Source organism: Anticarsia gemmatalis, chromosome 28 (genome assembly GCF_050436995.1).
Source record: "Anticarsia gemmatalis isolate Benzon Research Colony breed Stoneville strain chromosome 28, ilAntGemm2 primary, whole genome shotgun sequence".
NCBI lineage: Eukaryota > Metazoa > Arthropoda > Insecta > Lepidoptera > Erebidae > Anticarsia > Anticarsia gemmatalis.
Genome location: NC_134772.1, coordinates 1,057,461 through 1,077,666, shown reverse-complemented (window position 1 = coordinate 1,077,666; position 20,206 = coordinate 1,057,461). Strand labels below are relative to the sequence as shown.

The 20,206-nt window shown below is 35.0% G+C and overlaps 2 protein-coding genes across 4 annotated transcripts in view; one reads left to right on the top strand and one right to left on the bottom strand.

Moving 5' to 3' along the window:
- LOC142984907 (juvenile hormone esterase-like) overlaps positions 1 to 13,103 on the top strand; it is a 37,530-nt gene extending 24,427 nt beyond the window's left edge. For 2 of the 3 annotated variants that reach the window (XM_076132786.1, XM_076132785.1), the window contains 3 exons: positions 6,992 to 7,139; positions 8,358 to 9,625; positions 10,056 to 13,103. In XM_076132786.1, the coding sequence (XP_075988901.1) occupies positions 7,002 to 7,139; positions 8,358 to 9,625; positions 10,056 to 10,758 (2,109 nt within the window). In that variant the 5' untranslated portion in view covers positions 6,992 to 7,001 and the 3' untranslated portion in view covers positions 10,759 to 13,103. Of the gene's footprint in view, positions 1 to 2,573; positions 2,643 to 6,991; positions 7,140 to 8,357; positions 9,626 to 10,055 lie in introns of those variants that run through there. The other variant, XM_076132787.1, reaches the window with a different exon arrangement.
- Positions 13,104 to 13,812: 709 nt separating this feature from the next.
- LOC142984891 (esterase FE4-like) lies at positions 13,813 to 19,854 on the bottom strand. Its single transcript, XM_076132760.1, has 4 exons — positions 19,646 to 19,854; positions 17,737 to 17,873; positions 16,068 to 17,353; positions 13,813 to 15,627 (listed from the first exon to the last, which is right to left on the bottom strand). The coding sequence occupies exons 2-4, from the start codon at positions 17,866 to 17,868 to the stop codon at positions 15,468 to 15,470; spliced, it is 1,578 nt and encodes a 525-aa protein (XP_075988875.1). The 5' UTR covers positions 17,869 to 17,873; positions 19,646 to 19,854; the 3' UTR covers positions 13,813 to 15,467.
- Between the last annotated feature and the right edge of the window lie 352 nt (positions 19,855 to 20,206).

Here is a 20,206-nt window from a genome sequence, read left to right as displayed (position 1 = left end):
ACACATAATACACTATGTCATATACACGATAATTGATCTTGAAAATTCCATTCAGGCTTCAGTTTCAACTAGGCTGTTTAACGAGTTGCCTTTGCCATTAAAACGGCCATTTTTTAAAACAAATTATAAATTTGGTGTTGCCATGTGACAAATTTAAGTGTTGTTAATTTGAAAAAGTGTGTTGGCTAAGTAACAACTACCTCACGAATCGTTTTTTGAAGTTAAGCTACGCTTGCTGAAGTGGTTCTGTGGATGGGTGGCCATATTATACATACCAAGTTCCTCCGCGTTAAATTGTGGGTCCCGGTTGATATTTTAGAAAATCTTTGTCAGTCGTTACCAGTAGTCAGAAGCTTGATAGTCTGACAACCAGTCTACCGAGAGGTATCGTGTTAAAACCCAGGTAAATGGGTTGTGGAGGTCCGATAGGCAGTCACTCCATGTAAAATACTGGTACGACACCCGGTGAGACTAGAAGCCGTCTCCAACATAGTTGGAAGAAAGAGTTGAAAATTAAATAGTGATATATTTTGTGTTACAAAATTGTGGTTAAAAGTGGTGATATATGGCAAGAACTTTGGAAGAACTAATAATATTAAAAAGAACAGCTCTAAGATATCTTCTAGCAAGAGAATCAAGGTTAATAACCCTAGGGAAAAAGCCTATCAATAAGAAAATAGCTAATTTCGTTCGGAAACACGACAGTGACGGTTTGAACAACTTCTTAGATTCGTTTCATGAAGACTTGACTAAAAGTCTGAATGTATATGAGTACAAATGCGAAGAAGAGAAGAGAAGGAACGAGAGAAGGAGTTACAGAATCGATTCGGTTTCTAGAGAAGTTCTTTTGGGATATAAAGTTGATTTACGGTAAGATAACTTCTTAAATTCAGTATACTTAACTGGCTGATAGAGAAGAGTCCTTTTCAAGATTTATTTCTTTCTTACATAATATACTCGCCTGTTAGAACCGGTGTGTGAAATAAACCCACACAATTAACAATGTGGTTATAGGCGAAACTATTGACATTTTCCGGGCCTGTTATCAAAGCCTACTATTGAGAAATATTGCAACATAAATTAGAAAAGAAAATTATAATCGAGATCTCATGACCAACACGGCCAGCCATGGCACTAAGGCATTGTAATACACTTTCTATAATAATTGTATAACTTTTTTACATAAACTTTCGTGTTACATGTTTTTTCCATAATAACAATATAATTATATTATTTGTGTAATGGTTTTTTACAGAATTTTTCGTATTGCATGTGTTACTATATAACCAAAGTAAAATACGTGTCCAGTCCCGTATCCTTCTATATAAAGTTTAATAAATAAATAACCGTGTGTGACTCCAAACATACATTTTTCTATATTTACAAGAGTACCCTTTTCAGTTAAGTCAATGGTGTAGAATAAACGTGAACAACGGCGTTAAAATCACACGAGCGAGTTAAAGGGTGCTAATAAAAGGGTGGATTATTCTTTTATCTTTTTTTCAAGGTTATTTTATTGTCAAGGTCTTTGATAAAGGTAAAGGATTATAAAGGATTAAAAATCTAAATGTTTTGTGCTGCTCCATTTGCGTTCTAAGTTTTGTCAGCTATTTAGCAGCGTAGTGGTTGAATTTTGGAAAAAAATCACCTATGTTTCACGATGGGGCTTTAAAAAATATGCATTTTTTTTCCCTAAAATTTGTAGTGAAAGGCTCGTATGCTAGTAAAATCAAAGTAAATATGGGTGTGAGTGAAACGTATACAAATTGGGAGGACCGTAGATATTACGCATTATCTTCTTTTGGTAAGGGCACATAATATTTTGTCATAATGAGTTGTGCCGTTATTGAATCAAATTCAATTTTACTTACACGAAACATAAATAAATAAATATTCTACATATTGTCGTGTATTATGTTAAGAAATATTTCAGTGTTGAGATACTAAATCTTATCTCGTCCGCCATCGGTCTTATTTCACTGTTACTGAACGATAACGTACACTAATACATCTTGTTTTAATACAGTTTTATATATTTGGGTGCCTTTTGTTTATGTTTAGAGGTTCCGTAGACTATATAGTCTAAAAATTGACGTCTTCTCATCGTATGGTTAGTGGTCAAACTAGTGTCAAAGTTGTTCAAGCCGCCCGAAAGGATTTGACATGGCTTAACGACTGTTATCTTAGTAGACAATAGCAGAGACCGACTGCCTGCGCGATAGGTAGTGTACTGCGCCTGACCCCTGAATGATCGTGTCTATGACAGACATGACATTTCATGAAGAAATGCTTAGTCCCTAACCCGTACTTGACCAGCGTGGTGGACTCAAGGTCTAACCACTCTAACCCCTTTCTCATTACGGGAGGAGACCCTTGCCCAGTAGTGGGACATTAATGGCTTATTATAGTAAGAGATTTACACCAATAAACTATGAATTTGTAAGGTAAAGTAAGCAAAACCACATGCCTCAACTAGTCAATAAAACGTGATGTCCTTGCGTCATTCACGAATTACTATAACTGATAGTACTATCTATTATCGGGTATCGACTGATAAAACAGTGTAGCTAACGACTTTGTACCGAGTGGTTCAGTCTTCGATACCTCGCGAGTGAATTTTTGTGTCGGATTTTTCTAAACAGGTACTGTTTAATTTTGTAATTTATATAAATACTAGCTTTTACACGACTTCGTCCGCCACCTGATTTTTTCTGAATGCGACATTATCCCGGGGCAAAAAGTAGTATGTCCTTTCTCGGGTATCAAAATATCTATATGTCGCAGTAAGATAGATAAAGCCGTAACATAGTTATATCCCTAGGGATATAATTATATGCCGTAACATAGTTATAATGAGAGTTTGAAGATGTATGTACATTGTATATACCAAATTTCATGCAAATTGGTTCAGTAGTTTAGGCGTGATTGAGTAACAGACAGAGTTACTTTCGCATTTATAATATTAGTAAGGATTTGGTCTGTTTTTTATATAATTTGATTGTATTGGTTTAGGAAATGATTTTGATAGTTACGTTCATAGATAATAGCTATCGCAACGTCAAAATTATTCTTCGAATTAACTTATCTATTGATGGAAATATTGGGAAATCAAAACATATTGAAGTGTGTAATTGTAATGTCAAAATGATTGATGAAAAGCTACGCTGATGTGGGGGCCAAAATTCAGTATTTGTATAATGTTATTTTAAGTTATCAAAATATAAACTCTATCTGTGACTATCATACCCCCAGTTTCTGAGGCACATTTAGCGGTAGTTTAAACTCATATAAAAATACGCTATTGAATAGATAAACTACCGTTACATGTACCTCAGAACTCGGGGGCTAGTTATGTAAAGACTACTTAGTTATGTGTTAGATTACCTAACCTGGGTTGCTAGCGTACGAACTTGCATCCCTTATTTCAGCAGTTTAGGGATTTCCCTGCCTATGTTTGATTCCGTGTATCAAGTATGGACCATGAAAATATTCCTAATCACTTATTCCCTCCGAGCTTTAGGGAGTAAACTTATAAAAATGGATGATGAAAATACTTCTGACCACTCCTTTTCTCCTAATCTAGCCTTAGGGAGTAAACTTATAAAAATACGAACCAATTCAAGTAAGGACCTTCAAACATTACAATAAAATATAATAAATGTGAGACAATGAACAAACAATAGTTAAACGAAGGTTAACCGTGTGACTAATTGCTGAAGAATTTTGTGTCAGAACAAGACAGGACAGTTAACTGAAGCGCCCATAGCCAGTTGCGCTCACCGGTCGGTAAACGATCTGTGGGTTAAGCAACCATTGGCGCGGTCATTCCATAGATGGGTGACCGCATAGTGTTATTTGAACTGGTTGTCTCCGTGCATCGGAGGGAACGTAGAAAGTCCCGCGTGTTGTCAATTAAGATGACAGTCGTTAAGCCATATCAAAGGCCTTCGGGCGGTTTGAACAACTTTGACACTAGGTTGACCACTAACCATACCATAAGAAGCAGAAGGACAGTTAACTGATAGTTTAATCGTCTTTCCATCTTTCTTTTTAGTGGTCAATCTCATGTCAAAGTTATTTAAGCCGCCCTGAGGCTTGTACGACATGGCTTAGTAACTGTCTGTCAAAAACAACTTTAAGCGTACATTTAGCCTACATTGATTCAACAGAAGATATTGTAAGATCGAAACGCCGGGGAAACAAATAAGGTACCTATCCTAACCTCTTATTTTTCAATCGTGTTCAAGACCCGTTACATTATAATATTATACCATTAACCCCAAATTTTCCTAAAGTTTCCCCGTTCAGCGGTATTTCTAATACACACACATGTAACTTGGCCAGTCACTGTGTTTAGAATGCTCAACCACTTGCGTGGGAGGTTATACCACACGGCTATCACTGCTTGAAATACGATTATTACTGATTGTACATAATCCATAGGAATGTTATTTACCTAATAGATTAGTACTCATAATCTTGTTTTCATAGTAATCATTCAATTCTTACAAATGATAATTGTAATATTAATTTTATTAGATACAATGAATTGAATAAAATATTGTCACACGTGGCGACCTAAATTTAAGCGACTAGAGGCCGCCCGTGACTTCGTCTGCGTGGAAACCCTTCCCGTGTTAATCCCGATCCCTCGGGAACACCGGGAAAAAAAGTAGCCTATGTGTTATTTTGGGTCTTCAGCTACCTATATACCAAATTTCATCGTAATCGGTTCTGTAGTACTTGCGTGAAAGAGTAACAAACGTCCATACATACTCAAAAACTTTCGCATTTATAATATTAGTCGAATAGTAGGATGGTCATAATAATGATTTTGGTCTTCCTAGGTTTGAGTCCTGGTTCGGTCCAAACATTGTTTTATAGTTTTTCAGTCTAGTAATTTACAGTTATTGCCTGGAGTTAGGAATTTAATGTCAAAGTGTAAATTAAAGGAATTTACACACTTTCGCATTTATAATATTATTAGTATGGATGTTTTTTTTGATAAAAATATGCAGTTATTTTTTTCATTTGAAAACTATAATATTTTCCTATTCATAAAGTTACTTTATGTATATAAAATACTTAAGAGCCACACAATAGGTGAGTGAAGCAAGTATTTTCCTGTTTCTATATCCTTAATTCTATTTATAGTTCTTGTTACCGGCTGAACCGATAACGAAGGACTTATGCTAAGTTATAAGTGGGGAATTTGACCACTATCGAGAATAATATTATCTTAATTCAAGTATTTCCCCAATTTTACTAATCAATAAGCAAATTATGTGTTTAATTAAGGTTGTGATAATTTCTCCGGTAGGTCGTAGCGTGATGTTAAATAGCTTATAGCATTTCTAGTGAATGTGGCTACCATACACAAAAAATAATTTCGTCAAAGCAGTCTAGTAGTTCCAGATAAATTTTAGAACTAGACGTTTTTCAAAATCGGTATAATATTCATGCTTTAAGGTCTGCACTGAAGATAACTAAAACTGCGGTTTCATAACTACAATTTTAAATAATTAGTTTTTTAAATTTCTCACCTTTGCGACTGTAATTGGACAAATTTTATTATTTTTATTTTAATTTGAAATATTCAGGAAACTTACAGCTAGTGTACAAAAATAGTATAAATTTAGTTATGGCAGGCCAATTAAAGGACGTAAGCAGTGTAGGTAGTAAGTCATTTCTATAGAACTAAATACCATGATATAGCACCTCCCCTATAGTCCGGCTCCCCTTCCCCCCTATTTCAACTGGTATGGAAAAAAGAGTCAACCTAGACGAGTCTCTATTAGTTCTTAGTGTGTATTAAAAAAAATGTTCAGTAAACGTATTTTTATCATATATAATCTTAAAATATTTTATAAAATACGCATATAAATTCTTAATAACAACAATTTATAAATAAACACGTAGGCCATTAATCAAATCACCGTTATCAAACGTTGCACCGCGAGACAATATTTATTTATGTAGAAAAAATATAATTTATAGATTAGACATGTTACTTACCTAAGTACTTATTAAATGATCGACTAGTTTTATTTACCTACAGTGTGTAATATCTGGGGGTGAAATGGATCATGGTTTAACACCCAGTTGCCCCTCTCCCCTCAGACAACATCGTATAATAACAATATTTTTTAGTTTCCTACGTAAAAAAATAGGGTTATTCCCTGAGTACCCCGATTCCAGAGGCACCCGTTCCGGAGGACACGGATTTATTTTTAAAATAGTTTGTTAAGATAAAAATAAATCGGGGTCCTCCGGGACGGGGGCCTTGGGGACCGGGTACTCACGGAATAACCCAAAAAATATCGACTGGTTTTACAATCCGTAATTATTTGAATGTAGAGGAGTAAGAAGGCCCACGAAAGTATTCCCTAACAGTAATCAGATGCTGCAGAGATCGGGTCTCCTTTCGGAATGAGAAAGGAGAATCTTTTTTTTAATTCCACGCTAGCCATATGCGGGTTGGAGACATAGCGTGCCTAAAATAGTCTTAAAGAACTCTCACTGTTTTTAACATTTTGTCATTTAATTTATGTAATGACCTATGTATGTGTGTTCGGTGGTGTTGGTAGCAGCTGTTGTTTTGACCCTTCCGTCTGTCCCATTAGTCCCGTGATTTTTCTGCAACGGGACAACTGGCACCAAAACAGTGTCACTTGTCCCGCCACGGGACAACTGGGACAAATAGTGCCAGTTGTCCCGTCACGGGACAACTCAACGGGACTAGTGGGATAGACCCCTCCTTACATCATCAATGATTTACAGATTTACACCTAATAGAAATATTGTTAAAACTATTAGGCGATAAAAAGAGTGTCCAGGAGTTTGTTGGCAGCTCTTCTCATTGGCCCTGACTTCCGAACTGGCGGAAAATTCACTCTGTGTATCATTGACTATCATAAGTGTCAGCATTTGACCTATATGAATAAATGATTTGATTTTGATTTCAACCAACCATATAATATGTTGTCCCCAGAGGGGGCAGAATGTCAGAGTCACCCGTGGTCACGGTGGAGCAGGGCCAGCTCCAAGGCCGCATCGCCAGCAGTCCCACCGGGAAAGCCTTCTACAGCTTCCAGGGTATACCTTATGCGAAGCCACCACTCGGCTCTTTGAGGTTTAAGGTGAGAAAACTACTATTTTGCTGCTTGTGTATGCGATGGCCGCAAAAACTGAGGCCAGTACAAAGATTGGTTTCTGAAGTCTGTCTGGGAAAGCCACAATGTGAGGCCTCGGCTCATCCCGTGACTGAATATTTTAAAATAAACTATATTAGTTTTGGTGTTGGAAAATAAATAAATATTAGGTCCGAGAATAAGTCTTATCGCGTTATAGTACCTATGTATGAACTTGTAATAAAATCTTTTTTCTACACAAAAATCTTGACATTTGGGTACCTCACGAGCTCACTGAAAGAAACCTAATGAACCGTGTACTCATTTGTGATTGTTGAAGCCAGAGATTTTATTACAAGTTCATACATACTATAATGCGAAAAGACTTTTTCCCCGACCTAATATTTACGTCTCATTGTGAACCTAGGACTTCACCTCCCTTGCCTAGTGACCCTGTAGTTACTTTACTGTTCGTGGCTCAGTAGTTAAAATAGTATCCACGCTGCTATTTTTGCGTTTGGGGTTTGTGGGTTCTATTCCGATTGAACACGGATCAAAATATATACATGTCATCTATCACATAGTTGTTTCGTGTCTTATTGTACTTTTGCATCTTGTAAATGGTTTGTTTTAAGTCCCTGAAAAAATAAGACTAATTTTCAATGCTGTAGTCTTCTCAAACCCGCAATCAACATTAACTTCATTGCAGAATTTAAAGAAACTCATAAAAACTTATAAAATTTGCAATGTTTCAACACAGAACAAATATCACCTGTTGAGATAAAGTAATCTCGTTATCAATGTATCTGCGACAAACAAGATAAGAGTACAGCATCTCACACGTCATACTTATGTAACTGCTGAGTAATACTTGAAAATGTGGCAAAAATAAGTTAAAATACAGGTATTTTACCCATAGGTAAAGGCAGGTATTTTTTTCTCTTTTTAAAAAGAGCCAACTCCCGCACTAAGAGTTGCTCTTGTAATTTTCCATGCCCTGCAATTTTAGTTGGCCTGGGTCCATTGTGTCGAGAGGTCGTGGGTTCGATTGCCACACGGAACAATTATTTGCGGATCGCACAAATAATTGTTTCGAGTCTGATTGTACTTTGTTGTCCGTTGTTTGTATGTTTATAAGAGTCACACATGAGCAATTCTTAGTGCGGTCTATTTTAATATAATACAATAATGAAACATCCTTTTAACCTTCCACCATTTGTCTTCCAGGCGCCACAGCCTCCAGAACCATGGGACGGCATCCGCGACGCCACCTCCGAAGGCAGCATATCGGCACAGATCGATTTCTTCGGCACCAAGCAATACACTGGCGACGAAAACTGTTTGTTCCTCAACGTGTACACTCCCAACCTCGATGGAGCCTTCCTTCCAGTCATGGTCTTCATCCACGGGGGAGGCTTCAAACTAGGATCAGGAAACTCCAACTTATATGGCGCTGATTACCTAGTAGAAAAAGATGTCATTATCGTGACCCTAAACTATAGGTGTGGACCTCTAGGATTCCTCAGTTTAAACACTCCCGAAGTCCCGGGCAACGCCGGTATCAAAGACATAGTGCAAGCTATCAGATGGGTGAAGAATAATATTGAAAATTTCGGCGGTAATTCCGGTAATATTACCATTTTTGGTGAAAGCGCCGGTGGTATGGCCGTTTCGCTGTTGACAGCCAGCCCTTTAACTAAAAGTTTGATCAGCAAAGCTATTATCCAGTCTGGCACTGCACTATCCAGCTTTGTGTACCAGAAAAATCCGATCGAGAACGCTAAAAATCTAGCCCAAATTCTAGGCTGTGAGTCCGGGGATCCGGAAGAAATTCTGGAGTTCTTAAACGCGACTTCTGCTAAAGAACTAGTCGAGGCTCATGAAAAATTAAGTCCTATGGACGAATTCCCTGAAAAAATGAATCCATTCGGCATTGTTATTGAAAAAGAGTTTCCGGGAGTCGAAGCTGTGATTACTGAAGCGTTTATCGATCTGCTGACATCAGGCAGAGTGTCTGAGACCCCAATAATGATAGGGTCGACGACCCTAGAGTTCGCTTTCGAGAGAAAGACAGATGACTTACAACTTTTCATTCCTGAAGAATTGAAAATTGAGCGCAATTCTACCGAATCTTTAGCTATAGTGGAGAAATTAAAGAAATTATATTTCAAAGGGAGTCATACTGGGGTCGAAAGTTTGCACGAATATTGGCAGTTGCTGTCCGATTTTGTGATTAACGTTGATACGCATAGATACGTCCAATATTTGGTCCAAGCGACCAATAAGCCAATATATTATTACAAATTTGACTATGTTGGTGAATTGAACATTTCTAATAAGGTTTTGAATAGTCTCGGCTTGAAACACCCTATGCATATGGACGAGCTGGGGTATTTGTTCAAGAATGATTATCAAAAAGATGTGGAACCGTCTGCTCAAGATGTTAAAATGAGGGAGAGGATGCTGCGGCTGTGGACTAATTTCGCTAAGAGTGGGTGAGTGGATGTTTTTTGTTTTTTGGTGGGTTTGATACCCGGTTTTGTAATTTGTTGATGATTTTTGTAGAAGTTTATTGTTGTCACATGACCAACTAGATGATTGGGGTAAGGTTATGAAAAACTATTTTATTGGGTTCAATTCCCTATTAGACCAATTTTATCGAGTATATGCCGTCGCTTCGTTATCCATTTGTTTACTGAAAAATCTGAAAAAGCATATAAAAAATATTTTTTGTGTTCGAATACCAACATTTTTTTTTGTTGAGGAATTATTACATTTAGGAGTCTTTAAGAAATCTTTTCATATTTTCTATATATAAATACTCTTGATTTTTTAAATGCATCAGGTTTATACTTTAACCCATAAACTTAACAATCATCGACTATTTTTTTCAAATTATTCAACGCAACCATTCTCTATTTCCAGCAACCCAACACCAGACGAGAACCACTACATCACAGTAACCTGGTTGCCAGTAACCAAAGACAACCAGTACTTCCTAAACCTTGGCCAAGAGCTATCATTATCAACCAGCCCGGACAAGGAAAAAATGGAATTCTGGGACGACCTTTACAGCAAGCACTTTAGAATCTGGGAACACCCTAAGACTAACACCGAAACCTCCCCTATAAAATACGACCCCCCTGTAATAGTCGATAGTGTATCCGAATCTGTAACTATTTACTCATCATCGGAAGTAACCGAATCGAGTCATATTATCACTGAAACTATTACTAGTGAAGTATTCGAGTCTAATAACTCGATCGAGTCACATAACGTGATCGAGTCTAATAACGTGATCGAGTCTTCGGTTACTGAGGTTGACGATGTGGTAGATGAACCTATAATCGTTGAACAGCCTTTAGAACCTATTTCAAGCCCCAAGGTCGAAGAACCTACCCCTATTTTGACTCCAAAAATTGAGCATGAAGAACCTGTAAGTATTGGTTACAACAACCATGTTAATGGTAAAGCAAGGACTTCGAATGAAATTAAAATGGTTACTAACGCTAATGGCGCCCCTAAGGATGTTATTAGGGCCAATGACCCGCCGGAAGATGATTTGCCTAAAAACATTGGCGTGAATAAATTTGTTAATTTCTTCGAATCGCTCGGTGGTAAGAAGTAAGTATCAAGTACAGGTCTTATGGTGTTTTGAGTGAAAATGACTTTACTTTTAAATAATTGATTATTCGTATAACTTAGTAAAACTCGCGCGAATAAATTTTCATCCCCAAATTCGACCTTCTAAGGGTTTATTTAACAAAGCCACTATCTGTATACAAAATTTCATCAAAATCGGTTCAGCAATTTTGTTGTGATTGCGTTATAGACTGATGCTAAAATTTGGTTTGTTTAAACCCGCATATCTATAAAACTACCAGTCGTATTTAAAAAATCTTTTCTGTATATGATAGCCCCATTTATAAAGAAGGCTATAGGCTATATAACATCACGCTACGACTTATAGGAGTCGAGGTATGGCCATAAACACTAACAGAAGCAAAGTCATTATAAAAGACTTCGACCATTAGACCACAGCATTTGGTGCGACCACAACTAGTTTTACATAAAAAATAGTCAGTAAATTAGTTTCTATTTTTACAGTATTTATTTACATTCCATAATAAATAAGATTTCATATTGAATTCCTGAAAATAGTTAATAATATAGCATTTTGAAATAACTCGCCGGTAAACGCTCAGTGTGTTAAGTAACTAGTACATTACATAGATGTAGGTGCAGTGTTTGAGCTGAGCGTCTCCGTGATACAAGTCACGCGCGCTTGTTTAACATAACTACAGTTCACGACAAAGGTTTCAACAATAATAATAGCTAAAAATGCTATATTAATTACTATAATAAAGTTTATAATGAAACATTCTTTAAATTTAATGTACTTATCATTCGAAAAATCATATATTTTCTTATACTACTTTTATGGCAATTCTTATTACTTTCCCACTGCTGGGCAAGAGTCTCCTTTTGCTATAAGGGAGAGATTAAAATAAAATAAATAAGTAAGAACTGTATAAAGTCCGAATTTATGTAAAATAAGATTATTTCGGTCAATATATTGACACAGATTTTTTTTTATACAATAGTTTGATATTATTCCAGATAGATGGCAATACTGTCTTAAATAAACAAAAAAATGGTATTGCTTAAACTAAATCCACAATGTTTGGGATTCGAACTCATACCACACAGCTCAGCCTAATGGACGATGCTCGCTTCCTATTACATGGGATTATCGTTGTTAATGTTAATAAAATACTAGTATTCAGCTGCATCCGGTGAGACTGGAAGCCGACTCCAACATAGTTTGGAAATAAGGCTAAGCTGATATATTATATCATTGTTCATACACCTCTGCCTATATCTTGGGGTATAACAAGCGTGATGATATATAATATGTACGTACCACTAAAACTATTGTGCCAAAAGTCCAGTCTTATATTAAGAATTGCCATAAAAATTACGTTTCATAAAGTTTTGCCGTTCACCGTTTTGTTATTAAAGAAAAATGTATCTTACTTCTAAGTACATAAAGGTTAAATATATAGAACAGTCATCGGCAAAGCTTATTTAAATGGTACATAGATATCGTCTTCCTAAACGGTTGTATAAAATACCTTATTATATATATTTTATTGAAGTCGTGGTCTTTAAGACAATTAAAAATATCTTATTTATTTAAAGCCTTCGAAGTATATAACGCTTATATAAAGAAAAGCTATTCGTAGTACATAACTTACATACACACATATTTGTTTCGGCAATATTGATTGAACAACAAAACCGACTCGACTCACTTGTTCGGCTTGTGCCGATCGGGTTCATCTACACATATTCGGTTTTGCCGCCCGGCTAGGCCGATTAATGCCGAGCCGAATTCGTGTAAAGCAAGCCTAATTGCCAAAAACAAGAACTAAGGCAAGCAATCTTTGGCAAGGTCTGCCTAAAGATAGGTGACCGCTAAGTGGTATTAAAGTTCAGCGTTTTCGTGCTTCGAAGGTATTATCTTTGGTCAAATTAAATAACTATAAAAGACCAGCCATATTATAATTTAAAAACACGAACTTACTATATACTTTAGTTTTACTATATACTTGGCTAACGCCAGTGGCGCCGCCGAACTGTCAGTGGCGGAAAAAAGAACTAATTAATGTCAAAATTGACATGTGTCATAGAATTTTACTAGTTTTTTTTTCGACGTTATTTAAAAATTAGAATTTCCAAAATATATGTTTGAAAATTATCCTCGTTTTTTTAGAATTTGAGGGTAGTTTTCATCAGGCCTGTGGCCTTTTATTCGAAATTGTTGAAATTATAAATTATCTATAGTGTAGATAGTATGTGCCAATGTTATTTTAGTTCCGGATCATTTTCATTTTTATTATAATTAAATGAATAGATTTAGAATTATATTTTTGTATAATTATTATGCGTAAATAAAATATGTTATGTAAATTATTTTGTTTTATTTATTTAATAATTGTATATTCATTGTAATATTTTTTTCAGATAGCGTATTTAGATATATGTAGTGATCACTAGGCCTCGGGTTCCGTTCCCGGGTTGGTCAAAAACCGTTGATTAACCTCATAAATTATAATTGACCTGTACTGATATTGTAACTATTAACGATAAAATCAAAATCAAATCATTTATTCATGTAGGTCAAATATTGACACTTATGATAGTCGTTACAATTACTGAATCTACCATTAGCTCGGAAAGGGGGTAGAGCCTTATCTACACTAATAATCTCAGGAACTACTGGTCCGATTTGAAAAAATCTTTCAGTGTTAGATAGCCCATTTATCGAGGAAGGCTACAGGCCATATCAACACGCTACGACCAATAGGAGTAGAGTAGCAATAAAACATGTTACAAAGACGGGGAAAATTTTGACCCATTCTCTCTTATGTGACGCAAGCAAAGTTGCGCGGGTCAGCTAGTGAGTTATTAAGTAGATAGTTGTAATTGGCTTATTTATCGTGTATTTAGCTTAAATCAATAACAGTCTAGAGTTTGATGCCAAATAAAGCAAAACTCGCTCGTATTTAATTAAATTCACTATTGACAAATCGATGGCTACATACATGCAAGCCTGTCTACTTGTTCGGGTATTTTTGGCAAAATATCAAAATACTTTTGGGTAAAAAAATACAATAAATCTATTTAACAATTTTATTTCTCAATTGATAACTCCATTCCCTTATAACTAACCAACATTCGATAAAGAAGTATAATGCATTACATACTTTTGACATACACATTTTGAATTAAGACACTGTCATGAGTACGTAATGCTTTAAAATTATAAATTGTAAATCTATAAATAAAAAAAGTAATTCTACTTAACATAATAATAAAATATTTAAGTAAAATAATAAGTATTTGTATGTATTATGCGTGTTTCAACATAATAAGTATTAACATCACAGTCGTCATTTATTATTATATCTGCCTTACAGTCCGACAACTTAGTATAGAGCATTTGCATAATTTATCTAGATAAAGGATTAAGAGTTCTACTATCAAACAGGCCACAACAGACTCTCAAAACACTCTACAAGACTCTTTACTAAGTTATTGGACTATAATAAACATGGTGTAAGCTTTGATTAGTTGTACAATGTGTTGACACTTACAATTTTAAAACTGTCTATGAGTCTTCTTATCGTATGGTCAGTGGTCAACCTAGTGTCAAAGTTGTTCAAGCCCGAAGGCCTTTGAAGTGGCTTAACGACTGTTATCTTAATTGACAACAACCGGGACCGACTTTTTACGTGCCCTCCGAAGCACGGAGACGCCCAGTTCAAATACCACTATGCGGTCACCCATCTATGGAATGACCGCGCCAAGGTTTGCTTAACCCACAGATCGTTTACCGACCGGTGAGCGTAACTGGCTACGGGCGCCTGTACTGTATATGAGTGAAGACTAACTGTATAACTAATCACAGCTTACAGTTTTACACCACCTTAATGAGTAGTATGTACAGTTTATACAAAAAAATATTCTTATCTATTTTAAACCCTTTTTCCAGCTAAGTAACCTTGTCAGTTTATTAAAATTAATCTGACGGTTTCGTAAACTTAGAAAAAATACACAATACGAATTGAGAACCTTTTCGAAGTCGGATAATAATATAACAATAATGATTTATGCACTTTTAAATTAATATGAAGCCAACTAAGTCTCTCTAAGAAGGATCTTAGTATACTTTGTATAATATTATTATGATTGTTCAGTTATACAAGTTTTTGTAAAAATCATCATTAGACTAGCCTTTCTTCCAACTATGTTGGAGTCGGCTTCCAGTCTCACCGGATGCAGCTGAATACCAGTGTTTTACATGGAGCGACTGTCTATCTGACCTCCACAACCCAATTACCGGGTAATAAGTCAGTTCATTATTCAATTTTCTGGGCGTTTATTCAAAGAATTACTTTGACATTTTGATAAAATGTAATATGGAAAGAACCTATGCAATTTTAAGTACAAAATATCTCCATACATTTTAAATAAAATGTTTTCTCAAAACCAATTTAAATTCAATATGCGCAATGTATAAATTAACATTATCATATAATAGTATATTTTTGATAATTTCAAACATAAACTACGTGAAGTTTCTTAAAAAAATATTTAAAATCATCATACTGCTACCATTTCACACGGAAGTCGGTAGGTTCGATTCCCCGATCCAACTAATCATAAATATAATTTACAAAATTTTGTTTTATATTCAAGTCGATAGATGGCGTCCCTATATATTTGTGCAGTGTTGCAAGCTTAAAACAGTTTTCCTAATATTACATTACTTTACAGCTTGGAATGTTCACCAGTCAAATGTTGCCAGAATTTGAAGTTTTCTTCGCCTGGATTTCTGACTAGTTTTATTTCATCATCTATTAATAATGTATGTTTTTCTGATCGTGTATACGGCAGCCATTTTGTTGACTGGCCACTCCAAGTTGGGTTTCTGAAAAAATAAAGTTATTTCTATTAAAACAGGGAGACCATTGTAAACAGCAAAACGTGGGGATATTTCATACACCTCAGCCTACACCTTCCGGTATAACAGGCGTGATGTTATGATAAAATTTAGTTCATTAATGTCCCACTGCTGGGCAAGGGTCTCCTCCCGTAATGAGGGAGGGGTTAGGCCTCGAGGGCAACACGCTGACTATGGATTAGGGACTTAGCATACCTTCAAGAACTGTTCTAAAGAACTCTCAGGAAGGTTGCACCACGACGTTTTTCTTTACCGTTGTAGCATAATTATTTCTAATACATACCAAACTTGGAAAATTAGTTGGTGTGTTGCCTCGGGTTCGAACCGTCAACCTGCGTGGGAGGGGCCAACTTATACCACTTCGCTATCACTGCTAAATTACAATAGATAAATCAAATTATTCTTACCCGTTCTTAGCAAAGTTACACCACGCTTCGCTCAGCATTTCAATTAATTTAATATCTTTCTCAGTACATTTTTCATGTTTATTCTTCCTATAAAACTGGTACTGCATCATATCTCCGTGCGACGCACCTCTCAGGCCTAAACTCTTCATAACTCGAGTGTTCAAGTTACCAGAGTATTGAAACTTATAGAAAAACACATCCACAGATTTAGCCATTAATTCAGCCAAAAGAATAATATCATAGTTAAAATTCCTATCCGAAATCATATCCACATATTCTTTTTTAACTTCATCATTTATTACTTTATTTTTCAAATAAAATTCACGAAATTTTCTCTCAAAATCTTTTACTTTTCCATCACCATTTTTGATATGTAAGTACCTTGGTATAAAATAGAAGAAATCATTTTCGTATATAATATTTCCTTGGTCATCTCTTTGTAAAAACAATGCAGATTCATGTGAATTTAAACCGGTAAGAATCGGTACTTTTTTATATCGATTTAGAGTAATATCTATCCGAGGGTACTCGGTGAAAAAAGGTTCTATATTATCGAATCGTTTTTCGACTACTGGTAAAAAATATGCGTTTACTATAGACGGCGGTCGACCTAATTCGGCCATTGTGAAAGCCATTATCAAATCTTCCATAGGAGCATTGGCCAATACATCTAAAAGGCTTTCTACGTCAGTCAAATCCTTGCCTAGATTTAAAGCTACAGTTCTAGCCTTTTCTATAGGATCTTCTTCGACCATGTACAAATCAGCTATGGCGTTACCCGATTGTGAAATTACTTTGTGAAAAAGACCGTCCGCCATTTTGGAAGTCAAAAAACTTGATGCAATCCCAGCTCCCGCGCTTTCTCCGCTAACTGTCACATTGTTAGCATCTCCATTAAAAAATCCAATATTCTTATTCACCCATTTCAAAGCCATTATACTATCTTTTAACCCAGCATTTCCTGGTACTTCCGGTGTATTTAAACACAAAAATCCAAGAATATGTAACCTATAATTTATTGTGACTAAAATAACGTCGTGTTTCAACAAATAATCTGGTTTGTAATAGTTGCCATAGCCGAAAATTAATCTGCCTCCGTGAACGAAGAAAAATACGGGTAGTTTTTGTATTTTTTCGTGTGGCAAGCTTGGGGTATATACGTTTAAGTAGAGGCAGTCTTCAGAGCCTTCTATGGAGGTTTTGCTGTAAGGATTGAGCTGATAACATTTGTTTCCCGGTTTTGTTGCGTCCCGGACGCCTGACCAACTCTCTGGAGGTAGTGGTGCCTGAAAAGATGATGAAGATGTTAGTTTAATATAGCAAAGACTTCATGTTGTTTTGATGCAGTTGCGGTGCCATGACTTTCTTCTACTATCGACTATAAATAACTGAATATTAATCGTATGAAACATTTTCAGCGAATTCATCTTAATTTTACTTCCACCCATAAGAAAAGTGAAAGAATAGAACTTGCGTACGACGCAACGTATCCACCGATCCCAACTATTTTCATTATTCAATAAAATTATCAAAATCTGTTTAGCACTTTAGTCGTAAATATGTGACAGACAGACTTTTGGTTTGGAAGTATGGATATTGGTTTCCAACCATTCAATCCTACCTCACTCTCTTTCTTTAAGTATAATCATGAAACTATTTAAGAACTTACCTTAAATCTAAGTTTACCAACTGGTGGTTTCGCATACGGTATGCCTTCGAAACTATAGTACTTCTTGCCGTAATAAGTCTGGCATTCTTTGCCTTGTAGCACTCCATGCGTTGTCTTTACTTGACAAGACATGATTACTGAAAAGAGAAAAATAATTTGTAAATAAGTGGTAGAAAACATATTAAGGTAAAGCTGGAAATATACTTTTTTGGAGCAGCGAGCGATTGACTGCATTACGCAGTGTTTTCGAACCAATTAAATCAAGCCATCTCCGGTGTAAACATTCTTATTTTCGCCTAGAAAACAATACTGACGAAATAAAATGAGATAGGTCTATACACTCCAATCCAGGACACTGAGTTCCTATTAATGTCGCATTCCAGAAATTTTGCTAATGTAATATTTCTAAGCATTTAATGGGTTAGACGAGTCGTAGTAACGTTTACGTAACTTTTTCAAAATAGTTAATATATTACATAGTTGTCCCTAAAACGAAGGCTAAAACGTCTCGACCTTTTCACCTTTGATATAAAACACAAAAGTAATATATGCTACATTGTGTGTATGTTAATTACACTCAAAATGTATTTAGATTACTTATTTAGTTTACTAAGTTTGTATTCATAATAAAACATTGGTTGTTCATAGAACTTAAGTTTAAAATCAACCTTGTTTTACTATGACCGAAGAATTCCACCTGGTGTGATCCTTTATTGCAATGCTACAAACTGCCCTTGCTTCATTCACATCCATACATCTTGTTATACAGGACCACCAGTAATAAGGACAACGAATCTGACCTTTTCGTAAGACCTCACCAATATAATCTGTGTATGTCTTTCTAGGATTCTCCCAGCATTACCATTTACTTTTGGACATTAACTTTAATACTTCTACATTAATTCATTCTCTGTAAATAACCAAACCATCTAAGCATAAAATCAAAATCATTTATTCATTCAGGTCAAATGCTGGCACTTAAGATAGTCAATGATACAGAGAGTGAATTTACCGCCAGTTCGGAAGGTAGGGCCAATGAGAAGAGCTGGCAAGAAACTAATGGCCACTCTTTATAATCTTCTTTCAGACCACAACTATCCCTTGTTGTGCTATTTCTCAATATATTATCAAAAGCAACACCAAACTATAGCAAATTATTATATTCTTGTTCAACTCACTCACTACTTGTTTGAAACTAAGCAGAACTTGTAATGTAACTAGACTAATGACTAAATAACTACGTAAATTTTACATACATACATAATATGTAAATTTAATGTCATATTTTATATTATATTATGTACATTAATAGCTTGTAATCCATTTAATGCTTGAGATTTTTTTTTTTCTAAATTGTTATAAAGATATAAAATATTCACAATTAGATAAAATATTTTTTAAATTATATAATTATTCAAATTGAACTATTTTTATTGTTTGTAATTATTTAAATTAGAATATGAATCTGAAATATAACAATTATTTCCCACAACTTTACATAATATAATAACTCAAGCACTTATCTACAATTTATTAGTCTTGATAAACCATTTATAAATTTATAATACGAAATTAGACTTTGGAACTTAAAGTGACTGGAAATATGACTTGCAGTTGCAGTTTTTTTTACTAGTAGTCATGTTTATTCATCATGCTTTCTTAGCTGAATGTAAGATCAACCTTATTAGTATGGATTTTAGACTCAAAAATATTGCCTTTCTCTTCAGATTTGTAGTTTTAGTTTTTGAATTTCAAAAACCTAACTAATATTATATTTGTTAGCTTATTTACCTTGTATATACACGTTTAAAATAATCTGAGTTAAAATAAGCCAAAAAAATGTGGTAAAGGATTATTGTATTTGTTTTCCTCAGGCTTAGACGAATAAAAATTAAAAAAAACAACTTACTTTTTAAATGTGAATCAGGCTTATGGAATTTGTAAACGTGAATGGTGGAGCAGCGATGAGTATATTATTAGTATCATCCACTTCAAAACAAAGTTTATATCACAATTATTAAATCTATATCATCAAACCGTATTTTATCTTTGAATTTAATCACTGATTAGTAGTCTGACGACAAATCGGAACTAATTTTTATGTTGTGACTGTGACTGTCAGATGAAGTCAGATCATTATTGTCAGATGTGACAGTGACGTTTGATCTATGTTTAATTTCTGAACGGAAAAAAAATGGTATTCGTAGCCATCACTCGTAAACAAGAATCTTTAGAACTGTGTTCACCCACTAAATTAAAGTATCATCCGCAACTTATTGTCGAAATCATTGTTGAGAACCAATAAACAGTTGTGAAAAATTGAAAAACATTATTGTTATTAATTGTGTTATTAAAATGACAAACAATTAAGCCTTTCTTGGTTTTTTAATTTCGTTTAGGTTTATCATTACGGCAAATTAATATCTGACATATTGATAACTACACGGATTCAATAGTTCCGCAAAGTTTA

Bases quoted from the DNA above. Each gene is read 5' to 3' on its own strand.
- LOC142984891 (XM_076132760.1), bottom strand. From the start codon at position 17,868: ATGTCTTGTCAAGTAAAGACAACGCATGGAGTGCTACAAGGCAAAGAA. The intron at 17,354-17,736 runs GTAAGTTCTTAA...TCATCTTTTCAG, and splicing joins TTGGTAAACTTAGATTTAAG to GCACCACTACCTCCAGAGAG. The intron at 15,628-16,067 runs GTAAGAATAATT...TTATTTTTTCAG, and splicing joins TGTAACTTTGCTAAGAACGG to AAACCCAACTTGGAGTGGCC.